The sequence below is a fragment of the Letharia lupina genome (assembly GCF_014066315.1).
Source record: "Letharia lupina isolate WasteWater1 chromosome Unknown contig_23, whole genome shotgun sequence".
Taxonomy (NCBI): domain Eukaryota; kingdom Fungi; phylum Ascomycota; class Lecanoromycetes; order Lecanorales; family Parmeliaceae; genus Letharia; species Letharia lupina.
This window is the reverse complement of record NW_023502992.1, coordinates 1194309-1219609: the sequence shown is the minus strand read 5'-3', so window position 1 is coordinate 1219609 and position 25301 is coordinate 1194309. Positions and strand designations below refer to the sequence as shown.

The 25301-nt window shown below is 43.5% G+C and overlaps 7 protein-coding genes across 7 annotated transcripts; 4 read left to right on the top strand and 3 right to left on the bottom strand.

Annotated features, from left to right (window-relative positions):
* Nucleotides 1–784: 784 nt before the first annotated feature.
* On the bottom strand, nucleotides 785–1024 carry HO133_006228 (uncharacterized protein; the record flags this gene model as incomplete). Its single annotated transcript, XM_037297127.1, has 1 exon — nucleotides 785–1024. The coding sequence occupies one exon, from the start codon at nucleotides 1022–1024 to the stop codon at nucleotides 785–787; it is 240 nt and encodes a 79-aa protein (XP_037147701.1).
* Nucleotide 1025: 1 nt separating this feature from the next.
* HO133_006227 (uncharacterized protein) lies at nucleotides 1026–3143 on the top strand (the record flags this gene model as incomplete). The annotated part of the gene is made up of 6 exons (XM_037297126.1): nucleotides 1026–1247; nucleotides 1491–1658; nucleotides 1719–1871; nucleotides 1925–2156; nucleotides 2220–2390; nucleotides 2452–3143. 6 exons carry the CDS (start codon nucleotides 1026–1028, stop codon nucleotides 3141–3143), a joined length of 1638 nt encoding a protein of 545 aa, XP_037147700.1.
* A 1561-nt stretch (nucleotides 3144–4704) lies between these two features.
* Nucleotides 4705–6430, bottom strand: HO133_006226 (uncharacterized protein; the record flags this gene model as incomplete). The annotated part of the gene is made up of 2 exons (XM_037297125.1): nucleotides 4705–5466; nucleotides 5528–6430. The coding sequence occupies 2 exons, from the start codon at nucleotides 6428–6430 to the stop codon at nucleotides 4705–4707; spliced, it is 1665 nt and encodes a 554-aa protein (XP_037147699.1).
* An 804-nt stretch (nucleotides 6431–7234) lies between these two features.
* Nucleotides 7235–8516, top strand: HO133_006225 (uncharacterized protein; the record flags this gene model as incomplete). Its single annotated transcript, XM_037297124.1, has 2 exons — nucleotides 7235–7676; nucleotides 7726–8516. 2 exons carry the CDS (start codon nucleotides 7235–7237, stop codon nucleotides 8514–8516), a joined length of 1233 nt encoding a protein of 410 aa, XP_037147698.1.
* Nucleotides 8517–9921: 1405 nt separating this feature from the next.
* Nucleotides 9922–10627, top strand: HO133_006224 (uncharacterized protein; the record flags this gene model as incomplete). Its single annotated transcript, XM_037297123.1, is given in 3 exon segments — nucleotides 9922–9935; nucleotides 9947–10331; nucleotides 10493–10627. 3 exon segments carry the CDS (start codon nucleotides 9922–9924, stop codon nucleotides 10625–10627), a joined length of 534 nt encoding a protein of 177 aa, XP_037147697.1.
* Nucleotides 10628–12121: 1494 nt separating this feature from the next.
* Nucleotides 12122–15289, bottom strand: HO133_006223 (uncharacterized protein; the record flags this gene model as incomplete). Its single annotated transcript, XM_037297122.1, has 14 exons — nucleotides 12122–12147; nucleotides 12361–12626; nucleotides 12686–12826; nucleotides 12890–13052; nucleotides 13106–13115; nucleotides 13168–13441; nucleotides 13505–13593; nucleotides 13647–13730; nucleotides 13901–13986; nucleotides 14044–14311; nucleotides 14391–14563; nucleotides 14613–14757; nucleotides 14811–15046; nucleotides 15193–15289. 14 exons carry the CDS (start codon nucleotides 15287–15289, stop codon nucleotides 12122–12124), a joined length of 2058 nt encoding a protein of 685 aa, XP_037147696.1.
* A 3880-nt stretch (nucleotides 15290–19169) lies between these two features.
* Nucleotides 19170–19712, top strand: HO133_006222 (uncharacterized protein; the record flags this gene model as incomplete). Its single annotated transcript, XM_037297121.1, has 1 exon — nucleotides 19170–19712. The coding sequence occupies one exon, from the start codon at nucleotides 19170–19172 to the stop codon at nucleotides 19710–19712; it is 543 nt and encodes a 180-aa protein (XP_037147695.1).
* Between the last annotated feature and the right edge of the window lie 5589 nt (nucleotides 19713–25301).

Below are 25301 nucleotides of genomic sequence, written 5' to 3'. Positions count from 1 at the left end.
CGAGTTCCGGTACATTCCTGAGCGCATTATCTACACCTTTTAGGCGAGGCGTTATCCGACATCTTAGCGCAATTAGGGTTAGGGTCTGACATCGACTCAGCTTAACAGCAGCCCTAACCCTAGCCCTACGTTCCCTCTAGCTAGCTCACTGCATCTTCGCTGCCAAGGCCCGTTGCTTGCAGCACAGCAGTGAGCATTTGACGTGTCACCATCCTCAGTGGGGAAAGGCCAAATGAGCTACATCAATCGATACGAAGGCGTCTCCAATGTTATGAGATCCTGATAACGCAAACCTGCTTTTGAGATCGACAACGCGTCGCCTCAAGCGACCATGTGTGACGATGCGACAATGGCCGCCAATCTCACCCGTTCCTTGTTGAACAGTGACCTCGAAAGCATGTCAGCTAGAATATGATGGAGAGAAGGCTGGATAGATCATTGCCGCCAGTGGGCGATCGTGGATCACAGCGCATTGCCTACGAGCTGGTACGAAAATCTGTGCGGGTGTATCCCCACTGCATCCTGACGGGCATCTTATTCTGACGCGCTTCTCATTCTTACCTAGGGTATGGCTCAACCTGACCGAGACCCTGTTGAAGACAGCATGTTGGAAGAAGAAGCTACAAGTATCGTGGAGGGCCTTTTGGATGCAGGTCTGATCTCCTTCGGATCAATATTCGACTCACGCTCATCCAGCCTCAGACTGCGCCAGTTGCAGCGACGATGCCGGAACCCCAACAGCTCCTCCAATCCCTCGTGACAGGCCTTGGCAAGCAAACATATTCTACACGGCGGCGAAGTCCATCTCGAGACGACTAGTCTCTTGGAGGGAAAGACCATTCGACGGTCTCTTCCCATCGTCGTTCGAGTACACGCCCATCGAGATGGACGACCGCAGCTTAGGACCAGCAGGGGTCCATTCCAATACGTTCCAAATAAATGAAAGGTCCACGTACGACATGGCTGGTAGTAGTAGAGCTCCAGGCGCCGAGATTGAGACTACGAACGCAAAGTCGGCTACCATCATGAAGGCAGACGAGCCTGGTCAACTATCTGCGAGCGACATCGTATCTGTCGACGGCGACGAACCTACTGAGGAAGAGCTAGCGACCATGAGAAAAGTCGCAGATCGTTTGCCGTGGTCCGCTTTCATCGTGGCGCTAGTCGAGTTATGTGAACGATTCACCTACTACGGTCTCTCCGGCCCATTCCAAAACTACATTCAGTATGACCCTCACGATACACCTGTTCGTGGAGCTATCGGTACAGCTTTCTAGGCGATCACCGTACTAGGGGATTCAGCAGCTAAATACTGACAGGCTTGGGCCAAACTGGGGCGACAGGGCTGACGAATTGTAAGTGCTACATGGCCGATGCTGTATGGGACGTGGCTAACGGAACGTTTCTCAGTCTTCCAGTTCTGGTGCTATGTACGGTCTCAATAAAATTCTCTCAGACTGCAAAGTCGGTTGATACTGACCGTCTTTCAGGGGACACCAATTCTTGGTGCCATCGTTTCCGATCAGTACCTCGGCAAATACAAGACAATCCTGTACTCTGCCTTCATCTATCTGGCTGGCATCTTCATACTGTTCTGCACCTCCCTACCCTCGGCAATCGAGCATGGCGCAGCTTTGGGTGGCTTAATTGCAGCTATGGTAAAAGTCCTCGCACGGTGGCTCTCCGCAACGAACGCTGATGTTAGATGCCACTGGTAGGCAGTTATTGGGTTAGGTACCGGCGGCATTAAGTCGAACGTTAGTCCTTTGGTCGCAGAACAGTACCGCCAAACCAAGATGACTATTCGGGTCTTGAAGAGTGGTGAGAGGGTAATCGTCGATCCTGCAATCACCATTCAGCGTATTTACATGGTGGGTCCCCTACGCGATTTCCAACCTTACCATATGCTAAAACCAAATTCAAGATCTTCTATCTGTGCGTCAACCTGGGCTGTCTGTCCCCAATTGCCACCACAGAAATGGAACAATCGACAGGATTTTGGACGGCGTATCTTCTCTGTCTATGCTTCTTTGTTCTTGGAATTGCCATTTTGATCGCAGGGGAGAGATACTACGTAGTCCATCCTCCCAAGGGTTCGATAATTATAGATGCGTTCAGGGCGATGTGGATTGGCTTGAGAAACGGGGGCAACATGGGTAAGTCGACCGCTGCTGCCGCGTCAGCATCCCTTTTCTTGTTCGATGCTGATAACGTTGCAGACGCCGCGAAGCCCTCCTACCAAGATGAGCGCGGACGCAAGTACAAAACGTCATGGGACGATGTTTACATAGTTGAGCTCCAACGTGGGCTCGCCGCATGTCGCGTCTTCCTTTTTTACCCAATATACTGGGTCGCCTACTCGCAAATGTTGAACAATTTTATCTCACAAGGTGAGTACTGCCATCATCAGTCCATCGATGAAGCAAAGGACCTCGTTGACATTGATAACAGCTGGTACCATGCAACTCCATGGCATTCCCAATGACTTCATGCAGAATATCGACCCTCTTACTATCATCTTTCTTATTCCCATCTTCGATCGCCTTCTCTATCCCGGCCTTCGCAAGATTGGTATACCGTTCCGACCGATCACTCGTATTACATGGGGCTTCGTCTTCGGTGCACTCGCCATGGCATATGCAGCCATTGTGCAGCATTTGATCTACTCATCCCCACCATGCTACAACGCCCCTCTTGCGTGCGACACTTCCCACTTGCCCAATGAGGTCCATATAGCGGTGCAAACGCCAGCGTACTTCTTCATGGCCGTATCGGAAATCTTGGCGAGCGTCACTGGACTAGAGTACGCTTTCACGAAAGCGCCGCCATCCATGAAGTCGTTCGTCATGTCCATCTTCCTCCTGCAGTCCGCGTTCGGATCTGCACTTGGAATGGCACTGGCACCGATCGCGAAGGATCCGAGGTTGGTGTGGATGTATACTGGCCTTTGCATCGCTACTCTCATCGCCGCTGGGCTCTTCTGGGTGTGTTTCAAGCATCTGAACGCCACTGAGGAATCGATGAACATGCTGGAGAACAAGGGTGAAAAGGCCGTTGGTGTCGGCCACGTTGACGCTACAGGAGCTCTGGATCGCAGTGTCAAGGGCAGGAATAGGGCTGCTATCAGTGAGGGCGAAGTTTGAGATTCCGTATTGACGTAGTAATTCTATAGTGAAGCATTTCTACAGGAGAGAAAGACGGGAACCTTGAGGAAAAGGTTCATTTGATAATCTATACTGGCGTCTGCCTCTGCGGCGAACTAGCACAATTCCCCAATCAGTGGGTAGTAGTCACAGAAGTAGGGAATGAGGCTTGAGGGATGAACGGCCTTTAGAATAAGCTTGCTACGAGAGGACAATTTATCGGCCAGGTTCATCAGAGCTCGATCAAATATCCACAGAGACCGGAAGTCAGCCACTTCCATCTATGTAATTTAAGAAGAAGACTTGAGAATCAAACCGCGCATCCGGACTTTTGCCTGCCTCCGGCAACATACACAGTACTTAGATTTAGCGCGGGACGTTGCCTGCAACTTAGGAAGATGGACTCTGGGATAGCTTAATACCATTTGTAAGAGCATAGATTGGATGCTTAGAAAAGCGGATAGCACAAGCTTCGACGAGCAAGCACGCCTCGTGTCTCTAGGGCCCCACAACCATCGCGTTATCGCTGTCGTAATTACTAACAGCCGGCTACGAGACCCTGGAACGCAGGTGGCAGTCTGGCAGTCCGTCGCAGAGAGTATATTGGTCGATGTATTTGAGCTTCTAATGATGTCGAGTGACGAATTATAAGACTCGTCCGCCCGCTGCTGTTGTGGAGTATTATAGTGTTCGGGGATAGAGATGCGGAGGTCGTCGTGTTCGCGAGGGAACTTATCGGTTAGGAACTTCGAAGACTGGATTGACGTCTTGGAGCTTTCGAATTGGGAAAGATGGGGTGTGGTCGCGGCCAGTGGTGGGAAGGGAAGAGGGGGGAGATTGTGGACTCTCGGTGGACTCGAGACTAAAGGTTGGCTGCGGGGCTTATGCAGCAGACGGAGCGAGGGGGGCGGTCCATAGTTCTGGGTTTAGTCGTAATCTGTGATTAAGATATCAATCATGGCTCTTTGCAGAAACGTCGTGAACAGGGAAGCGTGAGGTAGTAGCGAAAGGCGGTATCCTCAGCTGATAAATCAAGACAGCTCCGCCCGCAATAGGTTGGATGCCCGGAGAGTACAGTAATCATGAAAGCGGATATAGGCGCTCATAGTTATTTCGGACCCAGAGGTCCAAAGCACGAGAGGAAGCGTGTCTTCAATGATCTTTACACATGCTCACTTCGGTTCAACTCTCGGAGCTGACAGAGAAAGCTTAGCGAGATCCCAGGGCCACTCGAACTGATACTGACGACGAGCCAATGTGGAAGGGTCCGTTGGGTATATTCTTCATCACATCTACGCCTATGGTCTCGGTGCATGCCAACCAGCATGCATTTTTTACATGTATTCTAGTCTGATAGTGCCTCTACGCCTCCGGTAAGAATGTCCGCCAACACTGAGAACTGAGGCAATGTTCGTGAAAGAGAGGCGATTGAGGGAGTCAAGCAACATTTCAAAAGCAAGACAGAGGGTAAAAAGGCTAGTTCTGTCTCGTATGTGAAGCCGTATTTGACCAGATAATTGGCCCCTTTGTGCTCCTCTCAGCCCAGGCTCCCAGATCGCCGTCAATCCTCGCCGATCTTACGCTTGGTACCCTGAGTACTAGGCCTTGGAAGTATGGTCGCTCTTCCCAGTGTTGCTGCAAGATTTCCGGCGTCCCTCAGTGCCAAAGACGCGGAAAGCCGGTCATTAGGATCCCACATAGTCATCCCTTGGAGAAGCGTGAAATATTTCAAATACCCCCCGAGCGTGATGACCCTTTGCTCAAAACCGTCATGGAACCTTTTTAGCCTGCCCTCCAGGACAAAGTCGGTAATCTCTGTCCCCGGCAACTTTCGACCTCTTGTCCACATATCATCATAATCATTCCAATTGACATGTTGCCCTCTCAAGGCGCGGAAGGCGCTCATACCCAAGGCCCATACGTCTACTGAGCTTCCATATCTTTTCTGCTCGACCGTAGACCCCATCTTCAGATTTATGATCTCGGGCGCGAGATAGGAGTATGTTCCTTGACCGTGGTCATCTGATTTTTCCTCTGTCGTGGCTGCGTCCAAGTCCAAGATGATTCCCCTAGGAGGGCTGAAGGAAAGAACACCGAGGTTGCTGGGTTTGATGTCCCGATGCATTATCCCCTTGGTTTCGTGTAGATATACCAGACCCCGCAAGTAGTCGCAGAGTAATGCAAATTGAGCAGGGAGGTTGATTTTATTGGAAATGACCACGTCTTCAAGGCTAGCCAGAGCCAAAGGGCTGTACACGCAATATATAGCTGGGAATGCTGGCTCGAGGTTGCTGGTTGAATGGATGAGTTCCAAGATATTTGTCTTTCTCAATGTTAGAGCATTGTCGCTTCAGCCGCTTCTCTCCCTTCCTGGAAAGACTTACATGTTTACCAATAAGGTCCATAATCTTTAGATGTTGACTGAGCTGCTTTCCATTCGGCCGTTTGAATCTTTTTATTGCAACAGCCGAGCCATCTTGTGCCCAACCCGCGGTCACTTCACCAAATGTTCCTCCGGCAAAGGCTCCAGGTAAGAAGGTATACCCGTCAAAGGTCAGATGAGAACCCGTCGACGGTGCTGAGAGTATTGGGTGAGCCTTCCACTGATCACCGTGATGATATTTCATGAATCCAGAGAGGCTTTTCTCAAATTTGCCATTTGCAATGGCGTCTCCACGATGAAAGAGGTACATGCATCGCCCGAATTCAACCAGATGCCCGTCTTCGAGAACCTTGGAAGAAGCACTCATCCTTTGATCAATGTGCTTGAATCCTGTTGACCCACTGACCTCCATACTGTGAAGAGCTTCCACCGTGGTCTGACATGACTCCTTGTGAATGTAGAGTCGTGCATGATTTCCCAGGATCTTATTGCTGTACCATTTCGAATCGGGTGGCCCAATCACAACATCTACCTCTGGTTTTCCACGCCCGGTGCCGATGAACCATCCCTTGGCTAGGTTTTTCGGATGTACCGAAGTGCTGAACTTGAAAGCTCCAACAAATTGTACTTGATCTGGCTCTTCTTGATCGGCTTGATCGTCTGAACCAGAAACGCTTACAGATCTGACAGTCTCTTTGCCGTCCAAATGGATGAACTGGCGCTCATGTAGGTGGGTGTCTGGATTGTGAATCATGTCGTCCACAACAAGGTGAAACGCATTACGCGCAAATTCATTCATAGGCCTCAGCCAACCAAAGACATTGTCCGTGTTAGAATTTTGCGTCCATGAGGCCGGTATAACGGGCACGGTGTCCACTTCAGATAGACTGGCCGGGTCGGCCATGGTACAGCTACTCGGTGACTAGTATCACCAAAGTCATACAAACGATAATGTATCACTCGAGGCGCGAAGAGGATTTTATCGTAGAGTGGACTAGATGAATATCTGGAGTGAAATGGGAGTGAAATGGGATCAAAATGGGATTGAATGAGGTGTGTTCAGCAGGAACAGAACACAAGCTATGGAGGGATGATGGTGTTACAGACAGGTAATTTATGTAGGGATGCCAAGCCACGCTAGGCGTGATATCATGCGGCCGCATGTGTTAAGCCCAGCAAATGAAGCTCAAGTGCCCGTGTAGCCAAATATATATGTACAGAAGGCAGAGCATCATGTAGTCTGAACTTCGGAGCACTACTGCTGCAAATCATATGTGATATGGGTGATGAGAGGAGGCGTAGACGGTAGATTGATAAGAATTAGGCGACAAGCAGAAGGCTGGGAAGAAGCCTATTGTTGTTGAGAAGTGAAGCATAGTAGTAGTATGAGGTTTGAAATGATGATGCGGGTCCCACGATAGTGGAAGGCATACTGTCTTTGGCTACAAGTATGAGTTCTTAGAGTTGAAGAGAAAAAGAATAGTAGAAGGAATATTGTAGATAGAGAGAAGACTCTGATGCGAAGCCTCCCGCGGGGTAAAAGTATTCTTAAGTAATCACACCAAGTCACGTGAAGATCTCCGCTACCCGCCCTTGGCATCAATCTTACACTCTTCGCTCTTTCAACTCTTGGAACCCTGCACTCCTTCTCCTTTCTTCTCGCAATGCATAGACTCACATTAATCGACTGAACAGCCTTTCTTGCGAAATGCCACCTCCGAACGACCACGATGCCTCAAGGAGCGAAGATGCAAAGCCGTCACAGACGGACGAGCCAATGTTTCCCGAAGACCTATTTGCTGACTGGCCAGAAGGCTTCCATCCCCCCACACCTTCAACACCATTGCCGCAACGGAGCTTCGAAGAGAAGCTTGAGCAATACCCCGATGATGACTTCTATCGCAGTCTTCGAGAAAGCATGGCCCAAGTGCGCGCCGAGAGCCAGAGAAAGGTGGAAGCTCTAGGTTTTTCCTCTTGGAAGGAGAAGGAGAGCCATGATGTGGAGGAGAGACGTAAATGGTTGAAAGAATATGTCAAGGAACATGGGCATTCCCCTCCGCCCCCCGTCATAACAGAGGATCAAAGGATTGCGGCGGAGCTGCAGTACCAGAGGAGCGTGAAGCCCAAGCCCGTACCCTGTGACTGCGAGGGTTGGTGACATTTTACTCACCACTCCTTCACTGGCTGACAACTGCATAGAGCACCTCCACCCCTGCTTTTGCCCACAGAAGCTTCTCAACTACAAATCCCAGGGCGATGATCCCTCTGACTTCCACTTCCTTCAATCCCTACATCCTCCTGAACTGAACGTCCGCATCCAAGAGAGTGACACTTCAAATCGTATCCCTGATAGGTGGCTGGAACATGTTTGGGGTATTCCATCTCAGGATAGGATTCTGCGCTTGCCGCAATGGGTCAAAAGAGACGAAACCGTTCAACGCATGATCGATATAGAAGAGGTGGATGAGACAATATATCACGGCGACTACGACCAAAATAAGAACCATCCACCCCCCCTCAGGACCGTATCGTTGACTCCAGACTTTAGTGCGGAGGAGAATGCTGAAGCTTCGCGGGATTTCGAGCGTCATGGCGAGCCGAACCGACACAAAAACCGGGAGGAAAGCGCTGCGGGGCGCAACCCAAAGCAGGAACCACCAAGAATTACTACAAAAGTCGACAATTTCCATGCTAGTCTCCCAATAGGACCGACCACCGACCTTTCTGAAAGCCGAAGCCATTTAGCAGCTGAAACTACCACCCAACGATCGAGACGTGGCCGCGGCAGAAATACCTCGGCCCCGGGAGTGAACAAGACCAAACGTGCCTCACGGGCACAAGCATGTGGTATCAAGAAGCGACCTGCAAGCATGAAAGAAGCGGCTGGGAAAGCTACCTTATCTGGCAGAATGCGAACCCGCGCCCAGGGTGTCCTGAGTTTTCTGGCACTGGATTCCAGTGGTCGTGCAACCACCATTTCTGGAGATTGAGATAGAGATAATCGGGTTAAGAAGCTGCACTCTCCGGATCTTGGGAGACCACAGCGACCGGCGCAGCCTTCCCGGCTGGCGCAATGCAAGACCTCCACATCCCAGTGAGACATTACCTTCTGAAATCCGCCTAGTTGTCAGTTGGCAGCCTTGCACTGCGGAGGAGTATGGACATAGGCGAAGGGCACTGCCTGTTCTCTTGATCTTGTGCTCGGTACGACTGCAACCTTGTATTGCGTTGCCCTGAAGAAGCCATGTCACTAGATAATTGCGAGAGAATGTTGGGCTTCTGGCCCAAAGATCAAGCATTGTAGCCATGCCACAGGGTGAAATCTGAATTGTCCTTATCATGCCATCACCAACGTGAGCTCAAGCATTATGAAATTGTTGTTAAGAATGCGCCCCTCTCCAACACCTTTGCTTCGGTTCAACAGTAGGCTTGTCGACAACTTAGTTGAGATTTGATTGCTGCTCCTTACTTTGAGAGGAGCTACTAAGGCTCGATGTATTCCAGGCTAGGCTATACCTTCGTATCGCGGTACCGAGGAGATTTGCCAAACAAAATCCGGTCCCATGCGAGTCAGCAACTCGTGTTGGCCTATTTCGAAGCTTTTCGAAGGCAATAACTCTGGGGTCGCTAACATCATGAATGAGAGGTCTCGACGTTTGGACATGGCAAATCATCATCTTTTAGAGATAGGCCACGTTGCCGTTGCTGATACTTTGACTATTTCGGGTCTATATAAGACATTGTTCAAGATTCATGATGCCATGAGGGGTTTGTTACTGATCGTTTCCCGTCAGGCATTGCAGCAATAACACTTCTTTGTCACTCGCCAATTCCTCCTCATAACACTTTTGCACTTGTCTTTTCGATCTGTGCGTCTTCATGCTAGGAAGGTTCACTGGAGTCTTATCAGCGGAGTGACTTGTGATTCCAAATTGTGCTGTCCGCTAACGACGAGACCGAAGCAATGTGATGTGTAAATTAATCTTCCAGAGATTGTGTTACCATCAGTGTTCACAAGCGATCAGTCCAATCGACGGAATGACTTGCCACCCTCGCGACCCAGGCCTTTAGCGCCACCGAAACGATGTGATGCCTGAATTGTGGGGAAGAGTTGTAGAGAGCGTCAAATACTGATTGCTCCTTTCTTTTATAAAGAAATCCCCATCCTTACTCGGGGTTTATCCCCAAAGTTCACCGCTTTCAAATTCCATGCATCTTCTTCAAGCTCAAAATATTTCTACCTCTCAGTCACGCCAAAGAGGTAACTTAAGATGTCTTCCAGTGCTCGAGAGCGGCTATATCACGCGTCTTTATTAAGCATTTATGCACAACGAGGGACACCATATCCATGCAGCCAGAGAGATATCAATGCCACCGAGCAATTTTCTCATCACAATGAACGTCCATTCGTGAGTGCTAGCCGGGCAAGCCGAGAGATCATCGAGCACAACGATCAAAGAAGATCGCCTTCATCCTGCGAGCAAGACGCCATCAGATGCCTCGCACGTGCTTTGGACGAGGCTGAGTCGGGCCCTTGGGGTCCGGATCTGATCATCAAATGCTTCTGTGATCTCGACATCGTCTTCTTCGGGGGCGTACTCCAAGGGAACGTTCGCGTTGGTTGGGGAAGTGCCCACGAGTTGGCAATGTTAGAGGAAGCCCTTCGCGACAACTACGGCATCACAATCCACACGCAGCCTGGGCGCGTAGATATCTTTCTCAATGCCAGAGGTATCTTCTCAAATCCAAATGCTGCTGTCAGTCTCTTCAGGGCTATATTCTCTACAATGCTACATGAGATGTGTGTACGTACCATAATTCTATATTTCGGAAATATGTCTATCTGTTATAATGAGTGTGTGGTCTGACAAGTAATAGCACGCCTTTGAGTTCGTACGAGTCAGACCCGATGAACATGAACGTGACGGGCACGGTCCACAATTTGGAAGCAGAATCCATGCTGTAGACAGAAGAGCGAACGAACTACTTGGACTCGAAGCAATTGAAGCGTGGGAATTCTATCGCCGCTGCCATACTGGGGGTCGTGCTGTGGATAGGGAAGGTCGTCGTGGATTTCGCGTATAGAGCGGTGCTAGGATAGGTAGATCTCCTGATCTAAAGGTCGGAGGGATGACGAGCATGCATTGTATTTCAACTTTGGACAACTCATTCATGCGAAAGAATGGTTGGCCAGCTAGCAGGATAGTGAACATGAATCTCTAATATTGATAACAGATGCCTACACTTTGTCTTTCAGACCAACACTCCGCTTGACTACAAATGGTCTCGCTTCTCAACCATCCCGACATCGTCATCTGCTTTTTCTCTGCATCTAGATCCTCGCATCTGAGTTAGCAACCTGCACACGATTAAGCGGAAAGACGAAACTCCACTTGTTAGTGAGGGCTGTGGCGTTGTCGATCCTCCTACCGTTCTTGCAAGGTCGAGAAGTTGGCGGTTGTCACTTTGAGGAACCGCCAAAAGACCCCAATGGATAGATCGGACGGAAAATGCCCGGGGATTGCGGGACGATGATGCATAGAAAAAGGTCTTTTGTAAAGCCATTAATTACTCTCGTACGCCTATCAGGTTAGGCATTACCATCGGCCGTTATGATAACGCAACAACCGGCGATCGAATCACTATGTGTAATAGGTAGTACCACTGCATCTCTCGACATCCCTGGCGTCAACGCGCTGCGCTATCGATGCCACGGCCAGCACAACGGTAGCCCCAACGTTCTCGGCTTTCACCTGGTGTCGGTATGGATAGCCCGAGCCCAGGACGATATGGGAAAGCGGTGAATGATGCGACATGTTTCCAGGCTCGCGCCACAAAATTTAGCAATTTCTTTCAAATGGCTTACCTGTCGGAGGAAACCCTATCTCCCGAGTTCCCTGTATGCCTACTATCTAACCCTTACCATGGAAAGCAGGCATCACAGCATCCAAAAACCCCTCGTCACACCCGCCACCACTGCTCACATAAGCCTGGAAGAGATCTAGGATATGGCCGGCAACATTGCCGCCGAATGTCGTGAGACTGGGCCGCCGTCCAACAATGGTATTGCATGGGACATGGCTATTTACCAGAAATGGTTCATGTTCGAGAAAGAACGAGGGTTTGAGGATATGAAGACTCGCCATTCGCACCCCTGCGCAAAAGATCGATTCCCCTGCGCTGTGTCTCAAATTATACAGCACGCCCATTGCAGGGCTCGCAAGATATAGCGCAAACATCTGGATACGATGCAACAGCGAAACAAGCTTGTCCAAGTTAACGACACAGTTCTGTAGCGCAGCATCAATCTGTTTGACCTTGAAAAGTTGAATGCTCAAGATCACAATGAGTCTGGATTGCAGAAATGGCCCAACGGGTACCATTGAATTGCTGGTAATGGCAAGCTTTCGCGTCCATGCTGACTAGCTACTTATTCCTGTTTTGAGAAGCTTATAAAGGAAACTGCTCTTTAAACGAGAATCTTGATGAAAGGTGAAAAATGATCTCAGCAACACGAGCGTGTTTGAAATTACCAAAACATAGTCTAAATCATAATTCAATCGGGTATCCATCTCATCAATGCCTTTTAGGGATCTCAGATCTCTAGTAGCCTTGCCGTTACTATGGTGGAGTAAACAAATCACCTATATCTGACATATCGTTTTGGTTCAGGTTGTCTCTCAGCCTATCGGAAATATAGTCTCGGAAATGTTGAAAGCCGTACGTTGCGTTTTTGGATGGCAGAATACCGGATTGGTCTATTGCGTGTGGTCAATTCGATTCTGAGGAATCCCCACTCTCGAGAGGGATCAACGTTTCAAAGAATGCACTTACCACCTAAACAATTGATCGGATGGATATAGCAATAGTTTAACTCATCCAACGTAAGCGGAGTCTTGGCGCCATCGTTATCATTTTCCGGCACGGCCTTGAAACACTCTGGCATGGAATCGAGCTCATTGAGCACGCAGACGGGTAGGTTGTAAACGCCTTCCGAGTTTGATCTAATGTTAGCAACAGCGAGGAGTTGCTCTCTGAAGTTTTCGACGGAGTCAAGAGCGTCAGGGGAGAAGCCATAATTTTGATTGACCAGGGTGTAGCTGGCAGGTAGGGTGTAAGTAAGCTTGTCAAATGTGGGTCTGCCTGGGCACGATCTTACTTGTACCCATAGTCCAACCAGCCAGCAACGCTAGACTGGATGACATCTTCAGGGTTGTACGTGAAGATGCCATCGGTGAACGTCTGCGTGAAGGCGGTTTTGTAGTTGTAAGTCGTGAAATCTAAGACAGCGTCCTGCATCCTATAGTCGTCGCTAAGCGTCAGAATCCGAGTCAGGGGAAGATACAATGAGTTAGGCACTGACCCCTCCATGACTGTCATTCCAGGACCGATGCCGTCTACGGTATTGCAAGTAGCATAGACACTGTTGTTGAACTTTGAATTCCCAACCCATTGTTCGCAATCCGACTTCTCGAAGGAGAAATTGCCTCTGGATCCACCGCCAGGGACGTCATTGACCATGGAGCCTAGCCTTATCAGTCATCGGGTGTCTCCGTTTCAAGGCCATGTTCTAGCTCACCGTACGGAATCTACAAGGGTCAGTTCCTGAGTATTCACTTCTGTGTAGGATATTGCACTTACGTAGACAATGTAGTAATCGTTCTGGTCAAATAGCTGATTGATCAAACGAGCACAAGCATACGACTCTAACCACGCGGTTACGTTGTCGCTAGGTATAACCGATGTTTGGTCCACGGTAGGCGTTACCGGCAGGTAGAACCCTCCTTGCAAGACTGTCGAGATATTGACAGGCGCTGTATGGTTCGCATTGAGAAAGTAGGAGTCATGAAGACGGGAAAGCCCGGTCTTCATATTACCCGTATAATTTCGCCAGTTGTTCTGGGTGTCGGTGGCTCTAGATTTCGCGAGTAGTGCTTAGCTTTACGATAAACTCATCCAGATGGAGGACTCTGCCTACCCTTCCCACTCTAACACAGCTGTATTCGGGGTGCCAAGATTCTTAATATTGGCAATCCCATTTAGCGAGGCGCCAATGGCATAGACAGCCTGCCGTTCGTTTAGTTAAGCTGCGCACCCAAAAGGCCACATATTCCGCATACATTTGCAGCTGTGGCTATAAGGGCACCTCCCCAGAACGGTTGTATGAAGAGCAAAACAACACACATTAGAGTAAAGACCGTCCCCTGGCAGTATGAGAACCAGTTGAAGAGTACGGGAGCTCATGGTAGAACACTTACAGTCACAGGCAGTAAGGTCTGCCAGCTCGCCTTAGCAGGGTCTCTAAAAAATCTGGAAAACGGTCAAAATCTCCACCGTTGCTTCGACCGGAAGCGGCACGCATGAGAGAACTCACAAGGAAGATCGCCGTAATGACGTCGTCAAACCCGTTCTGTGCTTGATCCAAAACATCCCAGCAGTAATTCAAGAAGTGACTTAACCCTGTGGATACGATGTAAGCCTGAAGGCATTCTGCTCCACAGACCTAGAGATAGCTACCTTCCCAGTCGGCCAGTACCATGTATCCTTGCCTGAAACCGTCTTTTGAGGAGAGATCTGTATGGACGTCGACACATGATGGATAAATGCAGGAGCCCACGTCCAAAGAACCGTCTGCATTCAGTTGCGCATTTCCAATCGTGCAGTAATATTGATCAATGGGGCCAATGTAGTCGTAGACTAGTTCTTCGAACAGCGTCCTTCCGCCCACCGAAGTGTAATTTGCCGAAGCGTAATTTGAGACGTAAGATTCCCACCATTTGTCTGTCTAACAACGAACAGATGAGCTTGGAAACAAGGCAGCGTTGAGGAACAGCGAATGTGCGAAAGAACAATATCAGACTTACTTTGAATGCGTCCCACTGGGAGCTGTCCAATCTGTTATCATTCGACTGACAAGGTAGTGGCAATGGTATGTCACAAGTTAATGTTGTCGAAAGAGTAAGCGCAAATTCGTGGGCGTAGGCCTCCGCCGCGTTTGCAGGCGTACCACTGGCAAGCCCTGTGACAGACTGACCACCTGAAAACATTAGTTACAGGAGTAACGAATGAGCCGTGGGAAAATATACCTCCGTCCGACGGGATGCTCAAGGTATAGCTTCCATTTGCATTGCGCGTGAACGGCGACTGCGAAAATTCACCGTATCCAAGAGACGATAGATTCATGCCTACGTCTGCAGAAAATAGCCAGGTGTTGCTACCCTCCCAGTCTGACTTGATAAATGGTCAGCGATCTCCTTTCTACTTGAGGTTATAGTACAACTTACCTCGACTACAAACTCGCCTGTAGGCATAAGGTTCGTCGTGGACACTGGAAATACAGTAGCAGTGCATGTAGAAGGTTCCAGGTCCGCGGGGGCGAAAGTCCAAGGACCAGCATCTGGTGGCAATAGCACGAATGGGTTACTTGTAGTGTAGGCACAGAGAGATCCAGTTTTTGAAAGTGTCGAGTAATATTGGCCGTTGTCGCAGCTGCATACGGTAGGGTCTGGTTTGGCATGTGCTGAGGGAACAAGCGAAGCGGTGTTTGCACTGGAAAGTCAGCATAAAGAACGATCTATTCAACCCGGGAGCACGGATACTTACTCTGCTGTGCAGATCAAAGTGGAGACCGAGAGTGTCATTGTTGAGACAGAGCTGGTAAAAGACTGTGAAGTCTGCTCAGGGCTTCCAGCACAATCTGAAGTGCTCCAATAAATATGGCCATCTGGTCTTTCGCGGCCTTGCGGATCTTCGCAAAGGACATTTTGAGGTACTGCTGCACTAAAGTTCACAAAGAGGGTGAAGAGAATACCGGCGATCGAAGCTATCATGCTTGCTTCGGTGAATTGGCAGTCAGGGAAACGACGAGGAGAGAGAGAAGGATGCTACTAGAAACAGAGAGAACTGGGCGTTGGGCGCATATAATAATCAACTCGAAATCTGCAATACTTCTTGGGAAAGACACTGCAGGATCTGAGGGTCCTATCGTTGTTTCTTTCCAGCGACGCAAGACCTCCAATCACATTTGACTGCATTCGAGGCCATGAACACCAAACAAGCTAACTGTTAGAGTGGAGCAAATATAGAGCACAAGCAGAATACGAGCCGGACCTGCGATAGCAATTAAGCATAATCGTACCGAAGCACTGCCCTGCTGGCAAGCCGATTACCCTCAAATCCGACATCCCGCGCAGTGTCAGGGTGAGCTTGAACACTGAGAACGTGCCCGGGAAGTTGGTACACCAAAACACAACAAGATTACCCCACGCTTGCAAGCTATGGAACATGAATGACGCCAGAACCGGCGTCTATGGGTTGGATTGAGTCGCGTTCGGCCCGTGAAAGGAAGATCATAATCAATGATGCTTTTATTCCTATCAAGAGCTTGGATAGCTGCCACTTTTCATGATTGACGAGGCAATGTCCGAGCAGAACAGTCGAGGGATACTTCAACTCGTCCAGTGGTGACTATGGTCTCGATCGATTTCATTTCAGGATCTGTTCTGGGAGCGGCAGTCGGCAGTCTTCACGGCTTGTCGTGAAGGACTGGGCGGTGCTGGCCCTGGAACTAGGGTGGTGCTAACAGCTAACTGCCACTCAACCACGGGAGCTACCGGCAAAAAGTCATCCGTAACTGATGCCATGTCCAGTGCCCCCGGCGGTCAAAGAGTCGATGTATGGAAGGTCGGTGAAATATTCGTTTCAGCCATAGCACTAGATGAGCCTTGGTCCTGGGCCTGGTTAGTACAAAACTCAAGCATGGCGGCGATAACCAACAATTTAAGCCCTGTGACATCGTGGCACGAGATTGCGTCATTCTGTCGCATTTGAAAAGGACGGTAACGAGAGGGATGAGGCAGACCCAGTGGCAGAATTCGAAGATACGACGAAGCCTCCTCGGAATAGATGAAATGTTGGTCTTCGCCGCACACGGGAAACGGCGCTACCTGGGTACGATTAGCATAATCTTACCTCAGCCAGATCCTTGAGATTTGATCGGAATAATTGTCCAATTCAACATCACCGGCACCCTTCGAGTCGTTATCTTCGTCCCTCTTATCAATAAGGAGCTAGTTGTGTCACAGCTCCACCATAACCAGTCATCCAACTGGCATGTCGCTTTTGGTTTGCAGATCAGTGCACGGCGCAGCAAGGACGCCAACAATGAGGGAGAAACCCGAGGGTGAGCGAGGTGAGGAGACTGAAAGCACGGTCATGGTCAACCAGCGCGTATGCCGTCACGCCCTCCGGCACATCGCCGGAAAGCTACAAGGGCCAGGACTTCTGACGGTGCCATATCCATCCTATAGACTTGATTACAAAGTCTCAGTAGAGGTGATGTTCTTATGACACCGATAAAGATGGTGTTTTGATCGCGTTTAAAAAAAATATTTACTGCACCCCTCGACCGCTTCACGCGGGTGACAGAAATACCTGCACACAGCAATAAATCCCTTTACCTTGTCGGCTGGAATAACTCAACGAATACCCTCTTTATGAATTGGATTTTGCGAAACGGTATATGAGTGTTATCGAAATCTTTGAATCACAACGCAAAACCTTTCTGCTAGGGTTCTGCGTTGTGAAATCATGATCAAATTTCTACTTAATTTCAAGGTGTGCAGGTATCTCTGTCACCCGCGTACGCTTTTCTCGCGGCGAAGTATTTCTACGGCAACCTATTTGGACCAGGGGGTCTGGTGATTTTGTTAGAATATCAGGTGTGCGGTGTGTAGAACAGTTGGATTGGTTTCTCCAGACCTCTCCGGGGCCAGGTCTTACATAGAGTACAAAATTGGGTGGCTGAGAAACACGGTGGCTGGGAAGCGTGGGGACCAAATTTCGACAGATGTGTTAATTTTCGCAAAACCATAATCCAGAGCCTCACCACAATTTAAGGTATCTATCATAACGTTCGAGACTATATCTAGCCTAAAGGCCACTTAAAACTTAACGCTATTTCAATATAAGGTTATTTCGCGAGAGTGAGACTAGAGCTAGAGCTATATTAAATACTTATACTACTATCTTAAGTAGCCTAAGCTCTTAGCGTATATTATTTATTATATTTATTATAGTTATTAATAGCTATAATTACTTTATCTACTATTAATTATAATATAAATTATATATTATAGAGATATAAAAAAATAATCGTTAACTAACTCTCTAGTTTAATTAAATTATTATAATTTTCTTATCTTCTAATCTCTAATATTTAATATTAATTTATTAATAACGTTAATATCGCTATTTTAAACTATAAATCGAGTATTATAATATATATTATAAAGATTTTTTTTTAACTAACTCTCTTATTTATTTAGATTATTATATAAGATCTATCTTTCTTATAATTCTTATTAATATATTATCTTTTAATAAAGAGACTTTAAAAATTACTTTATACTATATTCGATAATACTCGCTATTCGATAATATACGATTTAAAATCTTATATATTTAAGATTTCAGTAATTTATTCTTTTATAATAGTAAAATTAAAATACTAAAAATAAATTTATAGAATATAGAATAAGATTTCTAAAGCTTTAAGAATCTTTTAAATCGAAGCTATATTATTAACGTTATATTATAGTGTAATAAAATCCATCTAAATTCTATAAGCCCTACGCCGCGTAATAATGTGAGGATAAATTTAAGGTGAGTTTCCGGAGGGTATCTCCCATAACTTACCCTCGGTTTTATTAGATCTAAGACTGTGCATTATTATGTAGCGGGCATTACCGGATATATACGAGTATGTCCACACAAAGCCTTACGTCTATTTAACCAATCATCAAGCCATCTGACCACTGGCTCTGTGAAAGCAGTTGCGTCAATCAGTTCCATGGCAGATCTATTCACATTTGACATATGTGGAGAGTATCGACGAAAGCGCCTCTCATCCTTGCCAATGGTAGACTTTAAGGGATCTAAGGTTCAAGGCGTTGAGCTCGCACCGAGAATCATGGCCTACTCTTACCCGGAGACTCCGGAACAAACCTACACTTTACCTGTCGCTACTGACGGTCCTGCGTATTCCGCCATCATCTTCGCTTGGCATATTCATGCTGTGAAATTTGACCTTAAGGGGCTTCTTTGGCCCAAGAGGCGTCTCTTAGCGGCTGATCCGAACCATGGTTTCAGCATGCAGCAAAAACACCTCGAACGCCAAGTCACTCATTCAGGTCCTCGAGCGCCGCTGGCACCTTTAGGTTCTCACAATCGAAGTCAAGACGAAGAACATCTACCACTTGTTTAAGTTCTCAGAAGCCAAGGCTTCAAGGTGTAACTGTTGTCCGTCGCCAGCAATGGTGATGGGCTGCCAGAATCGTGGTTTTGACAGGGCTTCCTGTTCTCTATAGTAGACTCCGGAGGTTGTTTATCCCGAAGGCTCAAGGTCTCCATCAAACTCAATATACGCAGATGTCATGACACTGTTCCAGTCCTTCCTTCCTAAAAGGTCTCTGATCCCGCCAAACACTTGTCAAAGGTCTCGGCTCTTGAATCCAGCAGTCCGGCAGTTCATTCGCTTTCAGAGGTTCAGCCATAGCACATTTTCTCAGTAGGTAACCTGCAGCAGTACGTGGTGCCGGTCCCTAACCACCACAGGTAGCTCTATCCCAGCATAACCCCTCAAGATGCAGCTCACCTCCATCGCTCTCTTCCTTTCTGCCGCCGTCTCAGTATCAGCACTTCCAGCCACTCTCCAAGCACGACAAGCAGCAGCCGGAGCCCACAGTACCACCGGTCCCAAAAGCGCCAAGGTTGCTTGCGACCGCTCCAGCAAAAGCATCAGCCGCCAAATCGCCGAGATGTCCAAGCTCATGGCAAGCAACATCAGCGTTCCCCCTTACCTAGCCGGCTATTACACAGCCATCGACGACGAACGACAAGAGATCGGATGCCCAGGCGCCGTCTCGCTTGGCAAACGTGAATTCACGCCCAACAAAGAGCCGTGCGATGTGAACAATGGACAAAACGAGCGGATGACGGCGCTGGTCATCAGGTTTGAGGCAGACCAGATTGCCGTGGCGCCGTTTGTCGCTGGGTTCATGTCCGCGGTGCTAGATGAGCATAAGGGGTTGGGGTGTCCTCCATTCACTGGACCGGGGTCAGAGGCGGCTGCGGCAAGGATTGCTGGTGCTTCTAACTCCACGATTTCAGATTCGGATTCGTCCTAGTCGGCTGCTGTCGAGAAGAGCTCGGGGTGGTGGAGGTAATTGCGTAGATAAGTCGGAAGGCGCTTCCTGCGGGGTCGTTCTTTCTTGCTAGCCATATATAGTATAACTCCCTTAGCTGGATCCTTAGGGAATCCTTCGGATCCTTCCTTTATAGAATCTATATTCTTCTTCTACCCACACAAACCTAATCATCCTTATTCTTTGGAGGTCTTTACTTAAATCTTTTTATGGCCTTAAAGTAGGATCTTCTTTACTATTATTCTTGTGTATCTTTAGAATCTTTATTTAGCCTATCCGACTATAATCTATTATTATTCATTTTTTCACTAAATTCCTTATTAAAAACCTTATTATAAAAGTACTTTTTTGAGTTATTTAGTTTAGAAAGCCTCTTTTATCTATTAAACTACTTCTCGAGACTTAAAAAGCCTTTAATAAGTATCTTAAGAAGTTGCTATTATTTAACTCGATTCTTAAGCCGTCGTTATTACTTATTAGAACTCTCTTATTACTATAAAAGTAAGTAAGTTATAATACTATTATTCTGGCGAGTATTAGAAATCTTCTCGAGAAATTAGTATATTATTATCGTCTTAACGTCTTAGATTTATCGAGAATTTCTTTTAATAAAAGTCTTACGAATTCTATAGTCTTATCGTTAGAATTTTATTAGAGTATATCTTCTTTAGATTAGTCTAAAGCTTTTATATATTCTAGTAATATTATAAAAGTAATTATACCTCGCTTTATATTTATTATATATAATAACTTCTTAAAGGTTACTAATATATTAGCGATAAAGTAATTTCGAAAGTTTAACTTTAATATAAAGAATTATTAAAATAAAGAAGATTGTTTCTCTCTAGTTAAATATCTAGAATATCTTAATATACTTCTTATTAATAATACTTTTAAGTAATTAGAAAGTTATTTAGAAGCTATTTAATTTCTTATTAAAGTAGAGTATATCGATTCTTAATAAACTTATTAGAATCGATATAGATGTAATATTAATATAGGTATATTAAATAAGATAACTAGATATCGAATAACTATATAGATAGAAGGTATTAGATAATAGTAGATATCTCTACTAAGATACGCTAGGCCCTAATAGGCCATAGAGCTAAATAGTATATTAAGGGAGATATAGAGTACGCTTATAACACTACCCCCTCCCTCTTATAGAATTATATTCTTATAATTAGTAAGTGAAAGAGTAATAGAAATAGTATACATATACGCTCGCTTGAAAATTAATAAAATAATAAAGAACTTTTAATATTCGAGATCTCTAATACCTCGATATTCTCCGGCGATAGTATAAATAGTAAAAGTCTATATCTTAATCTCTAAGTTAGCGTTATCGCTAGCCAGAGATATAATAGATATAAAGATTCTAGATTAAAAGAAATTAATAAGACAATAAATGAGTGGTGATTATAAGTGTTTTAGTAAGTAATAATAATTCTTAAGTCGATATTCTAGCGCGAAGAATAATAATAAAATAATTTAATTTAATTAATTAAGGGGTTTCGAATTAAATCGAGTTATAGGCGCTAAACTTTAATTTAATATTAAATTATATTAAAGTAAGTCTCTTTATAGTAAGTTATCTAGTTAATATCGATTATATTTAGTAATAATAATAGTAAGATTCGCGTATAACCTAATATGGCCTCGGAATATATTACGAGTTATATTAATAAGGGAAGCCGGCTTAATAAACTTAATATAAGATCGTTATAAAGTAATATAAGCCTAAGAAATCGTTTTATAAATATAAAAATAAAGTTGTTATAAAATATCGAATAATTTTAATTCGTTTAAAAACGCGATATTCGAGGTATTTAATACTAGTAAATTACTTACGAATATTATTTATAGAAATCATCGATTATATCTTAATAATTTTTAAATTCGCTATCGTTCGAGTTATACTATTTAAGGTTCTTATCGAGATTCTTCTATTTTACTCTATATTTAAGATAGTTATTAATAAATTTAAAAGCGAGAATCTTCTTTATTATCTATTCGATTCGATTATCGATAGTAATATACTTCGATAAAGAATTAATCTATTTAGATAAAGAGTTTATCGATATAAAAGTTAAGAGATTAAGGTAAAAGATATTGTAAATCTTTATACTCACTAAGAGCTTTAAGCGATATAAAGTTTTTATAAGATCTATTACTCTAAATAGACTATATCTCTTATTATTTAGCTTTCGAGATAATTAATTCGAGATAATATTCTTACTACTAAGAAAGACTATATTATTTACTTTAAAAGTAATCTTTTAATATCGCTTATTAATCTAAATTATCATAGCCTTTTAAGTGTAATCTATATTACTTTAGATATAATTAAGAACCTACTATATATACTTAATAATATCCCTCGCTCGAGTAGTATTAAGGCGCTTATAAGTAATATTATAGTCGATAATATTTAAGCTAAAATTTATTTAGAAATAGAAGCTCTTATTCGCGAAGAATAGTAAAATACTTATAACTGCGGATATAGTATTATTATTAGCGAACTCGATAATAAATAATTATCTAGATTAATTATCTTATATATAGTTATAATATATCTAAAGATAGCGTTTTATATTCTAATTAGCCCGTTTAATCTATTTATCGATTTCGAGATAAAAGACTATTAATAATTTAGTTTTAATCCCAAGTTATTTATAGAAGAATTTCTATATTATCGATATGAATTAAGAGCCTCTATTCAAAATTATCGACGTCGATAATTTATATAAGCGAAAGATCTTCTTAAGTAACATATTAATCGTTTTTTTAACTGTAATTTTTTTATTTATATTAGAGTATATAACGTAGTATTATTTCTTAATAAGTCGATCTATCGCTATTTAGATAGTATTATATCTATTAGATATAAGTAAACTTATTATAAAGTCTATCGAGATATCTTATTATTACTTTTAAGAAATTAATAGTAATTATAATAGATTATATTCTTAATCGCGAGAGGCCTTAGATCTATAGTAAGCGTAGCAGTTTCGAATATAAATAGAAACTATAGCTTTTATATCTTACTAATAATATTTCTATTTAAGTAGCTTATAGATATAAGCTATATCGAGATATTTATATAAAAGCTAATTATATATTTCGCGAATAATATCGATATATAGATCTTTTAATATCTATAAGCGATCCTTATAATAGAGTACTCTATTCTCTATAAAGCACTTATTAAGCGTAACTTTATAAAGTTTATTCTTATCTTTCATAATTACTTTATAAATCTCATTATATAATTTATTAGTCTTATTTTCTTAGACTATTCTATAAAAGATAGAGTCGTTAATAATATATATCCCAATATCGCTATTATTAAGTTTTAAATAATTAAGCGTAAATATTATCTAATATTACTACTTTAAGCGCTCGTTCTTAGAGCTATTCGACTTAGAATTAGCTATATATATAAATACATTAATCTTAACGTTCTAAAGTCTTAGGTAATAGATAATTTTAATATTAAATTCGAATAGTATATTTAAATAGCGAGCCTAGCGATAACTTAAGTCTCTTTCTTTAATAAAGTATATTAAATCTTTATAATTCGTAAAAATCTTAATAGAGATATTAATATATTTTAGCTTAGAATATTAGTATTCTAGATAGCGAATAATAGCTAGTAACTTCTTATTATAGATTTAATAATTATATTTAGCTAAGATAAGATTCTTACTATAGAAAACTATTAAATATAAGACTTCGTTATTATTATATTAAAATAGAATATTATCGTTAACGTAATTAGAGGAGTTTATTTCGAGTATAATATTTTTTAATCTATCGAAATAGCGTAGAATCGAAGCTCTTATAATAACTATTTTTAGTAAATAAAAGACTTTTTAATAGGCCGATAATCAATCGAATATCGCTTTCTTAACTATAAGTTTTACTATTAATTTCACGATTTTCGAGAAATCTTTTATAAATTGATAATAGAAGTTATAAAAGCTAATAAAGGTCTATATCTCCTTTAAATTAATAGAGATAGATTATTTAATAATAGCTTAAATTTTAATAGAGTCTATTTAAAGATTATTAATCGAAATAAGAAAGTCTAAAAACTTCGTTTCCTAAATATAAAATTTATATTTAAGAATATCTATCTATAATCCGATCTCCCGTAGCTTCTAAAAAATCTTTCGAATATACGCCATATATTTCTTTCTCGATTAATTATAAATAAGAATATTATTAAGATAGACTTAATAGAAGTCGTTTAGATACTCGAATAGAATATTATTTATATATTATTAATAGATAATTAAGCTATTAATTAGATCGAAGAGGAGCACTCGATACTTATATACGCCGAGGGAGGTAATAAATATAATGAAATTCTTACTATCGGGGTATATATGTAATTTATTAAATGCGGCTATAATATCTAATCGAGTAAGGTATTTATAGCCTTAAATTCTCGCGAGAATCTCGTCTATTAATGAAATTAAATATCGATTTCTTTTAATAATAATATTTAGCCTTCGATAGTCTATATAAAAGCGTAGGCCTCTATTTAATTTCTTAATAAATAAGATAGAGGATATAAACGTAGTATAACTAGGTGTTATAAAGTCCTTCTTTAAATACTTATCTAAATACTTCTTAATTTATTTTAACTTATATTTAAATATAGAATAAACTTAACTCTTCGATAGGCTAGCGATATTAATCTCGATGCATTTTAGTTTATAATTATAAAGGTAATATCATAGTAGTTCGTCTATCTTCGTTTTATCGAAAATATTTAAATAATTATAATACTCGATAGAGAGTTTTCTTTTAATATCTTTAGGGCTAACGACTTTGATAGCGCTAATTTAAATAGAGTAATTCGATCTATAATATCTCTTATACTTCTTTTCTAAGTTATAAGAATATAGCTTATTAATCGCAACAGTAGGACTGTGGGTTAGTGAGTCCATTATGAGGCTATAGCGTTAATGGCTATTTAATCAGCCGTTCTATTAATACCCTTGTTGATACCCCTATTAATATCCCGATAAGGGGTTGAGGATAGATATCTAGTACGAGCTATATAGCCACCTGTTTTGCATCTGTTAACGGCTCTTTCGTCTCTTTCAGAGCCATATCATTTTTCTTCTTCTTTCGTAGTTGAGTCTATACAAATTAGCCTTTATTTAACTATCATAAGCACTATCCAACTACTACAAACACACTCCATACTCTTATATATTTCGTAATGGCCTCCGCCGCTGTTACCAGGTCCAAAAAAGCGGTTAAACGTGTTACCCCCGCCTTTAAAGTTATTAAAAAGACCTTCAACGCAGTCAACAAGGTTAATAAGGCCCCTAAGGCCAAAAAGGCTCTTAAGGCCATTAAGGCCAAAATACCTCCCCTCCGCGAGGACATTCTTATACACGATACGTCATCGGGTATTATAAGCTCGGATTAGGTAGATAAAACGCTCTCACCTACTACTAAAGTAGATCTTCAAGAATTAATAGTCTAGCTATTTAAGGTCTAAGAGAAGTAAAATAATTGCTATCCTTACGAGGGTAAAGTTTATAAGTT